Below are 13,279 nucleotides of genomic sequence, written 5' to 3' on the forward strand. Positions count from 1 at the left end.
CTTCGTGTTTCTTCGGTGGTCTTTAGTCAAACACTATTGCCCCAAAAATGGAGCTGGTGGACAACTGTTCCTGACTTGGTGTAGGAGGAATATTGACCGTGTGCCGCTCAGATACCTAAAGCCCCAGGAACAACAGCATTTCCTGAAGCTGTTCAGAGGCTCATCCTTCTGATGACACTAAATCACATCTATCACGTCAAACTGTGATGCTGTTTCCAAGGGGCTCAGCATTGAAGTTGTCCCAGGGCAGAGCACCAAGGACTGTCGGGCTAGTTGTGACCTGAAGTCACTGCTGATGCCACCGTGGAGCAGATGGGAAGAGAGCCAAGATCAGGGGACCAAGTTGGGGAGCAACCTGCCGCTGTGCAAGCTAGAGCCGGGTGAATTAGTGGAGAGAGCGACTACGCAAAACAGGGGAGAGTGGGTCTGATGGGTGACACATACATAATTGTTTTTCCTTTTAAGCCAGGCAGGAATCGGAGGAAGAAAGTGCCCCATGTCTACAGCTCCCCCCTCAAGGGATGCTTCCCGGCCACGCTTGACATCTTTTAGCTAGGGTGACATAGAGGTTGTCTTCATCTTCGTGAACGTGGGAGAGAAAACAGACAGATAATATGATGTGAAGGCGACTGTGCTCCAGGAAAGGTGCAAGTTCATCACAGGTATACTCTTAAGCAGGTTTAGGTGGATGTTTGGGGCCGTAAGGCAGACGGGCACAAGCCGGAATGAGGAGAGGCTGGTGTTTTTTGAGGGTGAAGTTGTTTCAGGAAAAGCAACAGCCTAGAAGTGAGCAGGCGAGGGGAGCGAGAGGGTCTGTCTGTGAGCTCGTGGTGGGGAAAAGGGGACCGGGGGAGATGAGTGGCCGCCCTTGCAGGTGAACTGGGGTGGGCACTGCAGGTGAGAGAGCGGGTCCAACCCAGGCGTGGCACTCACCCAAACAGAAAGGTTTCGGCTCCGTATAGAGTCCCACCAGGAAAGCTGGTGAGGAAGAGGGACCGTCCTCTTGCTGATCCCTCTGTCCTCAGGAGATCACCTTCTGCTCAGGATTTTATGGGGTTCTTATGCTCACTGTTAAACTCTGAGACAAGAGGTGATTTCACTCCAGCTTGGCTTTAATATTTTAAGACTACTTTAAAGCACCGTCAAGGTTGATATAAGATGGTTCCTGGGGGCACAGCAGCGTGTCCAGGAAGGTTCCCGCAACCCTTCAGTGATGGCTGCAGGCTTCATCCCGGGGGGGTCTGCATGTGAATTGGTTTTTTGATTTTTGTTTTTTTTTTTTTTTCTCCTTGCCAAGGCTGGAGAGCCCCCCCGCTTCACATCGGGGCCGCCCTCCTCCTGCCAGCTCACCAGAACTAGCTCTGAATTACACCCTGTGCTGTGCCGACAGCGCAACGGACGGTGCTTTCCAGGGAGAGGCTTAACCATGCCTCTGAAGCCTTCAGACCGGTTGTTAAATGAGAAAGCAGCAGAAGGGCGTGGAGATGGAGGGGTTTATTTGGGCTGGGGGGTGAGGAGCAGCGGTTATCGCCTACAGACACGGCAGGGACCAGGAGGGACAGGACCCGGTCGGGTCGGCGATGGCTGAGCCTCCGTGGGCTCCACTGGTCTGTAATTGCAGGAACCGGCGCTGGATGTCAGCACAAGCCCGTGCAGAGGGACGGAGCCCCAGCTGGCCTGCTGCACCCCTCCACAAGGTGCGGGGACAGCCAAGGGACGGGCTGGGCACCCCCAGGGTTTGCTCTGCACCCCAGCCCCAGCGGGGCGTGCTTCAGTGGGGAGAGGAGGACCCCGGGGTCAGGCTCTGCTGCCCTTATCCCTGCTAAACGGGGACATCTCTTCCAGGAACAGCATGACACAGCCTCCTCCCAGGCACGTGTGAGTGGTTTGGGGGACCAGAGCATCGCGTGGAGGCTCTGGGGTCCGTCCGTGCTGCTGGCCGAGCACCGGGACCCGGGGACATCAGGCTGGGAGCAGCCATGGTCGCTGGAGGCTGGTGAGTCCTGGCAGACAGCAGTGCCTGGCTTCGCATTCAGGTCTTGTCAATTTAAATGTTAATTTAGTAACTAAATTAATTACCAACGTGCCAAGCCCAGCCCGCATGGCCTGTCCCTTGGGCTCAGCTCTCCCGGGGCTTGCGAGCCATCTCCGGAGCCTGTCTCATGGTTTTGTCCTGTTGGTTGGATCTGTCTCACCATGGGAGGACACAGCTGGTGCCCCGGGTGCTTCTGGGGGCCGTGGGCTGGTGTCTGTGTTTCCCCCGTGGTCAGGACAGCAAGGAGTGATGAGGGTTGCTCCCTCCCATCACGTTATGGGGGGGAAGCTAACGAATGACTTCTATGTGCACGCAGCAATGTATGGAGCACGCTAGAGCACCTGAAGTCCCTTCAAAGGGCTTGGGGTCAGAGCAGGGCCAGCAACCCCCAAAACCTGGTCCCTGGGGTCAAGGGGAGGCCCTCAACTGTGCTGCTCCCCAAAAGGGAAGCTGAGGCACAGAGCAAGAGAGAAACACCACCTAAAAGCCCACCTGAGCACCAGCTCTGGTCCACGGGTGATGGACCTTGCTTGTGGGTCACCGACCAGCGGGCTACGGGCTCCTCGGCAAAGGGGTGGCAGCGATGCTTCTCCCTCAGTGCCATCGCTGTGCTGGGCATGGGCAGCCCGGGCAGCTCTCGCTCCTGCCAAGCCCTGGGCAGAGAAGCCACATGCATGGTGCAGGGACAGGGCAGGAGGTGAATTCGCCGGGACCGTGGCTGCAATCCTGGGTCGCCCCAGCCTTCGGGTTGCTTACCCCAATGGCACAATGTCACCCAGTGACTGCTGCGCCACAGGGATGTCCCCTCATTCTGCAAGGGACAGGGAGCTGGGCAGGACCGAGCCGAGCTCCTGGGGTACTCATGGTCCCCAGCTCCTTTCCTCTCTCCCAAGCCTGAGCTGTCTGCCAGATGGCTGCAAGTGGTGTATGGAAACCCACCTCTGAGGCTGCCAGTCTGGGCCACCCCGAGGAGAAAGGCTGCTCTTCTGCTCTGGAAACCTGTCCCATGGGGATGGAAAGGGGCTGATCCTGTGCATGCACAGCAGCATCTCCATAGGTTGGGGGCTCAGGGGCCCATCCTGCCCATGCAGAGCAGTATCTCCATGGGTTTGGGTGCTCATTGTGCCCGTGCAGAGGAGCATCTCCATGGCTTTGGGGTGCAGGTTCTCCACTTGAGCATTACAGAGATGATTCTGGCTCCTCTTTGTGAAGAACATGGAAACCTCCCCAAAAGAGCATCACAGAAAGGCCCTTCTCAGGGGCTTCCTTTGAAGCAGGAAGGTTTGTGCAAATTTTACCATGATGGGGAGGGAATGGAGCTGTGAGCAGCTGTAATGTGGCAGCATTACCGAGGCCTGGGCCAAGGGCTGGGGCCAGTCGCACTGGTGTAAAACCACAGGAGGGGGAAGGACGGGAGGGAGGGAACTGGTTTTGTTGTGTGAAGATGTGTCCTCTGAGGCTGAGGAGCCTGAACAATTACAAGTGAAGAAGATCATCTAAAAATAGGTATTTGCAAATGTCAGGCTGGCGAGTGCTTGGGGAAGGTGCTGGGAGGGTGGAGCGGTCCTGCGGGGTTATCTGCCGGTGGCATCCTTACGCAGGATGAGGGACCAATACTGCTCTGCCCTGGGTTGATCCTGCTCACCCTGGCTCTCTGAGAGACCCCCAAACCCCCAGAAACTGGCTGACATAGATCATCCTGGACATGCATGGCCAGAAGCATTTTCTGTGCTGTTTTATCCCGATGGGAACTGCAGAAGATCCCAGCTCTGCTTCGGATGGGAGATGGGGTGGGGAGAGATGGGCTTTGGGGCTGACACCAGTCCCTCAACGTAAATTATTTCTTATTGGCTTTTGATAGGGGAAAATTTCAGCAAAGACACCCCCCCACCTCCCCCCCCCCCAAGTAAGCACCATGGGATGATCCCAGCCCCGCGAGCTGGGTGATGTGCTGCCGAAGCCACCTCAAAGATGCTCTGGTCCCCACTCTCGAAGCAAACAATGGGAGCCTGGTGGCATGGGGACACTGAGCAGACATGTTATCACCTCCACTGCCTCCACCCCTGCCAGCTTCTCTCCCATCCCCGGAATCCCACCTGTCCCCAGTGTGCCAAAAACTTGCTTAAAACAGCTGGGAAAGCAGGTTTATTTTGAAAAATAATCCAGATTGGGGCAGATTAGTGGAAACACGTCCTTCCCCATCTGTCTGGGCGGTGCTGTGCCAGCTCCCTGCGGGGCTGCCCGGAGCCAGGCTCGGGTGAAAACACATGCCAGGGTGAAAAACCACCACCCCCACCCCACCCCCCCCCGAGGGACAAGGTGGCCCCATGCTGGGGACCCGTGTGGCAGGGAGGGCATGAGGCCGTGGGGGTGTCCTGGGGTGCGGGGGGAGCTGCTGGGGTTCAGAGCCCTTTGGGGGATGTGGGGAGCTGCTCCTTCATCCCAGCTCCCATCTGTCCCAGGTGCCCTGCCTATCCCTGCCTGAGCATCCCTGCCCGTCTCTGCCCAGCCTTTCCCTGCCTGAGCACCACTGCCTGGCCTGACCTGTCCCTGCCCATCCTTGCCTGTCCAGGTCCCTGATCTGCCTGTCCCTTGCCCATCCTGGGCCTGTCCACCCCTGCCCTACATGTCCTGGCCTCGGCATCCTTGCCCTTGCCTGGCTTTTTCCGTCCCAGCCCATCCAAGCCCTGCCTGTCCCTGCCACCCCAGGGCAGGCTGCAGGCCGGGGGGGGGGGATGTGTGTCACAACACTGCTCACGCTGGGAACTTTGACCTGCCACCCTGTGCCCTGGCTGCGTTCCCCCGGGACAGGTCCCCAGCCCCACGGTGCTGCCGCCTCCAGCCCGCTCCTTGCTGCCAGGGGCTCATTGCTGTGCTGAGCTGTTCAGTGCTCAGCTGCCCCGGGAGACCCTGTCCTCCAGCATTATCCTAACACAGCTAATTAGAAGCACTCACATAGGTGGGATCTTGTTTAATCCCAATTTCTTTGGCAAGGAACAGGGGTCACCTCTGAGCTGGAGGAAGGACAAACAGAGCGGGGACTGCCCCGGGCTTGGAGGTCCCAAAGGTGCCCAGAGTTTTAAGTGAACCCTGCTGAGGTTTGAAATCCATTTCTCTGTTTTTTTCTGCCCAAACCCTTCCCTCCCTGCTATCAGGAACTTGGCCCTGCTTTGTTTGTGCTTCAGTTTCCCCAATCCATGAGGGTAACAGCTCCCACTTGCTCTTCCTAAAGGAATAAATGAAAAGCAGAGTTAGGGTTTCCCCCCCGCTCCCTCTGTAGGTTTGGGTTAATCCCTGCTAAGAGAGGAGGAGGAGGATGAAGGAGCCTGGTGTGAAGCTTCTCAGGGGTGAAGCTGCTTGGGAAGAATTAATCATTATTAATTCTGTGTATTTTTGGAAGGGGGAGGCAGCTGGTGGCTGATTTTCTTCCCTGCCCGAGTGCCGGGGCATTGCAGCCCCGCGCTCAGCAGGGATGACGACGATGCTCCAGCCCAGTTATTTCCACTTGATAAATCAGGCAGCAATCGACGTGCCGGTATTTTTGGCCTCTTCCGTGCTAAATGAGACCATGCTCGGCGTCTCTCCTACAGCTCTGGGCACCACGGAGCAACTTCCACCAAACTTGAGCAAAAACGCTTCTCAAAACACACCCGGGATGCCCTGGTCCAGCGACACGAGCACCTAAAACCCACAAGGAGGTGTGCAGGGGGAGGATGGATGCAGGCAGGGTTGCCTGGCCCAACTCCGGCTGCACCCATGTCCATCTCCTCGGCTAAATCTCACTGCTTGCCTCTTGGCCGGATCAGCCCAAGAAACAGTTGAGCTCTTTAGAAAATAAGGAAGGAAAATCGGCTCTGAAAGACCACCCGGGGTTGCAAAGCACTGACATCTTATAAGCGTCTCATACGCAGGGCGTATAAGCCGCCCTTTTTGGGTTTTTCCCCTGTTTTTTGGTAACGAGCCACTGCAGAGGGCTCTGAGCATCCTTTGCTTGATTCGTATCACAGATGCTGTTTATATCCTACATTTCATTCGGCTCGAGGAGCTGTCGGGGTAACTTTCCGCTCGGGCAGCAGCTTGCTGCCGAAGGCTCGGGGAGCCGGGAGGTTTGCATCCCCCTCGCCAAGCCCTTCGCGGAAAGGGACCGCACGGAACCGTGACGGCAGCTGGGTTTCTCTAAACATGCGGCTGTCATTGGGAACCCAAAAAGCACATTCCGAGTCTCGGCTCGGTGACAAGTCTCGGTTTCGCTAATGCAGAGGTTCCCTAATCCTGCTGGTTTGTCATGGGTGGGGTATGCGCTGCACAGAATAATATTAACATTAACAAGCCACAAGAATTATGCTCCTACAGCTGGTTATCTACCCAACCGCCCACATCCGACCGCTCGCACGTCACCTTCGCCGGGCTGACAGGGCTTTGTCTCCCTGGAGGGGGTCGGCGCAAGCACCCTGGGGTCTCGGTGCACCTAGTGGGGCTGGGGAGCGCGATGCTCTGAACCTCCCGCTGCTCGGTGCCGAAAGGAGGAGTGTCCTCAGCCCTGGGGACCAAAAGCCACTGCATCCCTCCCCTCGGCCTCGGGGAAAGCCGGAGCAACCGGCTGCCCATGCTGGTCACCCCCTTTGCCAAAGGGCTTCGGGGCCGGGATATGTTTGGCCACTTTTCTGTCTGCCTGGAGGCGATTTCCTTCCCATTATCTATCGCCAGGCACCGGCGGCCGCTGCCAGGTGGATGCTGTGTTCCCCGGTCCAACAACCACCCATCTGCCCGCAAAGCCCTCCAGGCACTTCTCCTCGCTGCAAGATGTTAAATCTCGCCAGGACTTCCCAGCACCGTCCCCCACGAATTGATGCTGCTCCGGTGGAGTCGCAGGCTGGGATGACCCACGATGCTCAGCAGCGTTCGCTCCCGGCACGGCGTGCTCTGCCAGATGTGGCTGCCAAATGTGAAATCCACCCCTTTTCGCCCTTCCTCTTGCTCTCTGGGGCTGCGTTTTGGCTGCACGGGGATGGGAAAATGAGGGAGGAGGTGGGAAAGCAGATGAGGGTGAGGGGCAGGCTGAGATTTCTCCCCCATTAACCTGCCCGGTAACTCATTGCATGGGGTGGTGAGGTGGAGCCAGAGCCCACAAGCTCGTTTTCCTGAGAAAACCTCAGGAAAAGGTCCTCGAAATGCAACAAGTTTCTGCCAGAGCAACTCATCTCCGATAAGCTGAGCCGTGGGGGTCTCTGGGGCTTCCCCAGGAACCAGGACAGAGCCAGGACCCGGCGCCGGTGGGGAACCACCTCCCTGCTCAGCAGGACCAGCCCAGAGCACCCAGGAAACTCATTTTGACTCCCAGTGCTGTATCCCTACCTGAATACAGCTCAGACACATGGCTCTGCACACGTCTCAGCCCCCCTTCCCTACCGGCTTGCCAACCTCGGCCTGGGCTTGCAAGGGGAGGAAAAGTAAAGGGGTAAAATGCAATGGGGGTAAAAGCAAAGGGGTAAAACCCTAAAGACCCTCCACCCGGTCGCATCCTTCCCGGGGCTGCCGGGCACGCCTGGGATGGAAATAATTGTGCTTTCCCCCAGCAGAGCTTTCTGCCCGGCAGCTGAGTACACACACACACACGCAGGCTCAGGGGCCATAAATCCCAGAAAACTCTCATTTACAAACCCGATACACCACGTAGCTGCTGCTCCCCACGTCAGGGATCCCAAAGCACCGGGCAAACACCGGCGCTGGTCCCAGCACGGCTGCGGGGCAGCGAGGATGCAGCCCCCGTCCTCACCCCTGCCCGGCTCGCCCGTATCAGCCTCCGGAGAAAGGCAAACACAGACGTATCAAAATGTGACACTTGAGTTTTCAGCCTGACACTGAAATTCAGCGTTTTAAGATGCCACATTGCAAAAGCTACAGCTTCATTTTGGGAAATGCTGCGAGTTGTAGCCCCGCGCTGCCTCTCTCTGCATCTGTAGGTGCTCAGTGCTCTGGTGTCTCATGAATTATGTACCAAAACACCCAGGAGATAAAAACTGCTTTAGAAACTTATTACCTGGATAATTTTCCTGAGCCTCTGCCCCGCTACCAGGGAAGGATCAGGACGGGCAGAGCCTGAGCTCTGTGCACGAGCCGTGCAAAACCTCTCTGCATCCCTGGCCACCAAACCAGCTCAGGAAAAGAACTTTCTAAGCACCAGCAAAACTACAGAGGAGCCCACAGCGACCTTCCTCCGGCAAACCAACCGCAATAACATCACCTCAGCGTGTTAAACCACGACAGGGATATTCGGAAATCATTGCAAGAAGCTTTATAGAAAATAGACGATAGAGTGGATGCAGCTTTCAATATATTTGCTCTAGGATATAGTAACAGGCACGGTTCTAAAGCAAACACGGGCGGGTGAACTAGGTCGAGAGCTTTTGCTTCGCTCGTTTTAAATTACAAAGTGCTGAGACAGCCTAGTCTAGGATATATCTTAGAGTCAGAAAAGGGCTGCCCCCGCATGCCCTGGGGAACATGCACGCAGCCGGCGGAGGCGTTTTCTACACAGCTGCATCGTTTTGTGCCTGGAAAGAGCTGGAAATGTCATCGAACAAAACCAAATGGATAAACGGGCTCGGAAAAGCACATCGCTTCTTGGGGGGAGCGGCTGGACGGTGTGTTTTCCTCTGTGTTTGGAGCAAAAAAAATTAAAAAAAAAAGTTAAGTTTTGCATCTGTCAAATACAAATCTAATAGGAAAGAGAGCTGTACATGGTCAAAGTCAAGTCCAGGCTCCAGGAACATCCAGGAGGACAGTTTCAGGTATTGCCCGCTGCTTCCCGGGATGTGCCAAGCAAACACTCACGTGCCGAGCCCCGCCGGCAGCGTGGCATCCCGCAGTCCGCCGAAGAAACCTGCCGCTGGAGAAGAGGCGCGGGAAGCAGTTCATAATCCTCCCGGGAGCACCGGGGCTGCTCGTGCCGGCATCCCGCGGGGCCGATCCGGATGCGCTTCCCCCTGCCCGCGGGCACTGGGATGGGGGGAACGGATCCAAGCCCAGTCCCCTGTGGGAATTGGCGCTACAGGGTCGATTAGGGCACGGGCAGGGAGAGCTGGTCCGGAGCGCTCCAGGGAGGGTGCACCCCACTCTGACGCACCCCAGCACCCAACCCCAGGGCCGGCTCGTCCTCAGAAGCTGATTTTTGGTGGTGCCATGGCAAGGGGATGGGGACGGGGATGAGGTGAGGCGGATGCCGGGAGCGGAGGCGTCGAGGGGCGGCATGGCAGCAGAGGCCAGGGATGCCGTCAGAGGCCGGGGGTGCCGATGGCGTTGGCACGGCGGGGATCGGCGTCCTGCTCATAGCGGTAGTGGTAGCCCTCCATCTGGTCGCGGCAAGCCTCACGCAGGTTGTGCAGCCAACGCTTGATGCCGCGGCGGTTCAGGTAGAGCACCATGAGGAAGACGATACCGATGAGGGCCAACACGATGCCGAAGAAGACGTAAGAGGCCGTCTCCAGCTGACCGGGCTCGCCGCCCTCAGTGGCCGCGCACGCCAGCCCCTCGGGCCGCAGGTGCAGCAGGGTGGCCCCGCGTAGCGGCGGTGGTCCGGCACAGTGCAGGCTGCGGGCATCGGGCAGGCGGGCAGCGGTGACGCGCAGCCAGGCGAGGAACGGGCGCAGGGCACAGTCGCAACTCAGCGGGTTGGCCCCCAAGGTGAGCCGCAGCCCCCGCAACCCCGGCGCTTCCAGGCTCCGCAGCTCAGCGGCTGTCAGCCGCTGCAGCGAGTTGTTACGCAGGTCCAGCTCCTCCAGGCCGGCGGGCAGCAGGGCGGCCGGCAGCGCCCGCAGAGCGTTGCCCGCCAGCTCCAAGCGCCGCAGGCTGAGGTTGCGCAGGGCCAAGGCGAGCTGCTCCTCCAACGGGGCGGCCAGCAGCGCCTGGTTCAGCTGCAGCGTACGCAGCAGCGGCGCGCCGGCGAAAGCGCCGGCGGCCACCGAGAGCAGCGGGTTGTGGCTCAGGTCGAGGGTGCGCAGGGCGGGCAACCCTTGCAGAGCCATGTCCTCGATGATTTGGATGTTATCGTGGCGCAAGCGGAGCAGGCGGAGGTCTGGCAGCGGGCGGGCAGCGAAGGCAGCGCGGTGCAGCACGCTCAGGTTGCTGCCGGCGATGCTGAGGTTGTGCACGGTGGCCGGCAGCTCCCTCGGCGGTTCCTCCAACCTCTCGTACCGGCACTGCACCAGCTCCGGGGTGGCCACGCAGTAGCAGGCGGACGGGCAGCCCCCGGGGGCGGCGGCGGGGGACACGGCCAGCGGCAGCAAGGCGAGCCCCAGCCAGGGCAGCCAGCGCCCGCTGCCCGCTGCCCGCGCCTGCCTGCGGGCCATGCTCGCTGCCCGGGCATGCAGGGTTGGGGGGGGGGGGGGGGGGGCCGGGGGGAGCGGGAGGGCGCGGATGGGGGTGGGGTGGGGTGGGGTGATGGAGGGGTGGGGGGTGGGGGACGGACGGACCTGCCTCCCTTCAGCTCCCCCCGGGGCTGAGCTGCCTCCGGCGCGGCGCCCGCACGCGGCGGCTCTGCTGGGAGCGCCGGCCGCGCCGCTGCCCAAATCGGGCTGGGGGGGGGGGGGGGGAGGGAGGGAGGGAGGAGGGGGGAGGAAGGAGGAGGAGGAGGAGGAGGAGGAGGAGGAGGAGGAGGAGGAGGAAGGGGGACGGGTTGGGGCTGCCTGGCGCTGCGGGCTGGGCGCAGGAGCGCCGCGGGCAGCTGCCGTCGGGGGGGGGGCGCGGCTCGGCACGGCTCAGCTCGGCTCGGCTCGGCTCAGCTCGGCTCGGCTCAGCTCGGCTCGGCTCGGCTCGGCTCGGCTCAGCACCGCTCGCAAGCGCCGGCCCCCACCGTGCCCCCGCCGCTGCGGGAGGCTGGGGGGGCGCGGGGGGGTGGTGGGGGTGGTGGGGGGTGTCTGACGCCGTCCCCTTCCAGCCCGGGGAGGGGTTAGGGGATGTCCCGGTCTCTTGTCAGCCTGGGGAGGATTTGGGGGCTGTCCTGGTCCCCTTTCAACCCGGAGAGGGATTAGGGGATGTCGCGGTCCCTTTCCAGCCCCGGAGAGAGGCTGGGGGCTGTACCGGTCCCCTTCCAACCCGGGGCGGGGTTGGAGGATGTCGCGGTCCCCATCAAGCCCGGGAGGGGTTGAGGGCTGTCCCGGTCAGCCTCCAGCCCCGGAGAGGATTTGGGGGGTGTCCCGGTCCCTTTCCAGCCCCGGAGAGCTTTTTGTGGCCGTCCTGGTCCCCTTCGAGCCCGGGAGGATTTGGAGCCTGTCCCGGTCCTTTACCCAGCATGGGGGGAGTTGGGGCTGCTGCGGTCCCCCCGACCCCAGCCCTGAGGAGGGGATAGGGGCTGTCACGGTCCCTTTTCAGCCCGGAGAGGATTTGGGGGATTCCCTCAGCCCCCCTCCAGCTGGGGGAGGATTTAGGGGTTGTCACAGCCCCCCTCCAGCCCGGGGAGGATTTGGGGGCTCTCCCAGTCCCCTTCCAGCCCTGATCCCCATTCCCCGACCTGCCCTGCGAGCCGGACACCCCGCAGCATCCCTGGGTGTTACAGCCTGGAGAGAGGCACAGGCAGGGTTGTCACCGCTGCCTCCAAGTTATCGCTGCTTTTGCTTTTCGGGAGTCGGTCGCGTTGTCCCTCGTGGGTCCCCATCCCCTCCCCAGCTTTGCAGGGAGCCGTGGGGTCCAGCCGCAGGGATGGCCCGCGCTCCCAGGAGAGGCGATGCTGAGGGACGGAGAGGTCATCGCTTTTATTAGACCGGCTTGGAAAAAAACCTGACTGGCGTCGGGCACGCAGCGCTGGCCCATTGTGTGCTCCCAGCTTTATTTTCTCTTTATTGTATCCACCGGGCTAATAAAAGATATTACCTCTGCTGCAAAGCCTGCTTTGGTCTCGCCGCCGTCCCGCGGGGCTGCCCAGGGCTGGGGGGCACAGGCTGCTGTGACCCTGGGGATCACAAGCCCCCCCTGGCCACGGGGGGACGGCGTTGGGGTGGGCATGGAATTTTCGGACGCTGGAGCGACGCACAGCCAGGGACTGGCTGCGCTGTGTTCGGAGCCAGACGTAGCAGCACGGTCGGCAGCAGGATTTGGGTGCTGGACCTCCTTTGGGTGCTTCTGCGGACCTGAGCTGGCGGTTGCATTAAACAAACTCCATCCTGGGCACGTTTTCTCTCAGATCTTCATTTTTCTCCTCCTCCCTGCCCTCATCTCTCGTCCTGCCCTTTTTCCCCAAGGATTTCCCCCCCCACCTTGGGATTCCCCTTCCCTGAAGCTCTCCTGAATTTTGCAGGGACCAGGTAAATTTTGGATGCTGGTGTGACTGCATGGCTTGAGCTGCTCCCCGCCACCCTTTACTGCGCTCCCAGAAATTGGGCAAACCCTATATTTAAAGTGACAGTGTCTAACAGCAGCCAAAGCAAAGGAGCTTGTGGGAGGGGCGGGGGGAGAAGAATGGACTTGGGAATATGTCAAATAATTGTGTGCCATCAAATATTTAAGCATGGGGCAGCATCCACTCTCGCACTGAAGGAGGGGGAGCGGGGAGAGCCAGATGTGCGCAGTGGGTCATGCTGAGCCAGCGCTGCAGCACTGATGGATGGAGCCTCCTCTCCCCCAAAATAGCACGTTGGGGTCCATTGATCACATTTAATTGCTATATTTAACGAATCAATAGCGCTCTGGAAAACAAGGCAGTGGGTGGGCCAGGTCCACCGCTTTGCGTGGGGGTCCTGGCAAGCTCTCATCCGCCGAGCTGCAAAAATCCCGGCACCTTTTAGCCCTTCTCCGTGGCTCCTCGGAGAAGGAGCATCTGCCGTAAAAGCCGAGTCTGAGGCAGGGCGCCTTCACTCCCTCTCCAAAAGCCATAAAACATGGTCGGTGAGCGACAGTAGAGGTTATGGGAGAGCACGAGGCTCTCTGCAGCTGAAAGGGAGCTGAACCCTTTGACTTTGAAGGGGAGGGGACGTGTGCTCTGGTGCCGTACTGCGGCAGGGTGGCTTTGGGGACGTGGGGACTCCCACCTGGTGGGACGATGGAGCCCTCCTTGCCTGCTGCAAACATCCTGGACTTCCCCAGGGACGGCTGGTGCTGGACCGGGGTGGGCTGATGACGTCCCGGCATGGGAGCTGGATGCAACCATCATCCCAGCAAAGCTGTGAACCGTCAGGGAGCTGGGGCTGGGGCTGTGCTGGGGTCTGCAACTGCTCCTCCCCTGCACCTTGCTGTCCTTCTGCTCCTCCTTTC

General features: G+C 60.0%; 1 protein-coding gene across 1 annotated transcript; it reads right to left on the reverse strand.

Moving 5' to 3' along the window:
* Positions 1-8,356: 8,356 nt before the first annotated feature.
* TPBGL (trophoblast glycoprotein like) lies at positions 8,357-10,383 on the reverse strand. The gene has a single exon (XM_076332653.1). It carries the CDS (start codon positions 10,381-10,383, stop codon positions 9,310-9,312), a length of 1,074 nt encoding a protein of 357 aa, XP_076188768.1. The 3' UTR covers positions 8,357-9,309.
* Positions 10,384-13,279: the final 2,896 nt, after the last annotated feature.

This window comes from Aptenodytes patagonicus, chromosome 1 (genome assembly GCF_965638725.1).
Source record: "Aptenodytes patagonicus chromosome 1, bAptPat1.pri.cur, whole genome shotgun sequence".
NCBI classification, from domain to species: Eukaryota; Metazoa; Chordata; class Aves; order Sphenisciformes; family Spheniscidae; genus Aptenodytes; species Aptenodytes patagonicus.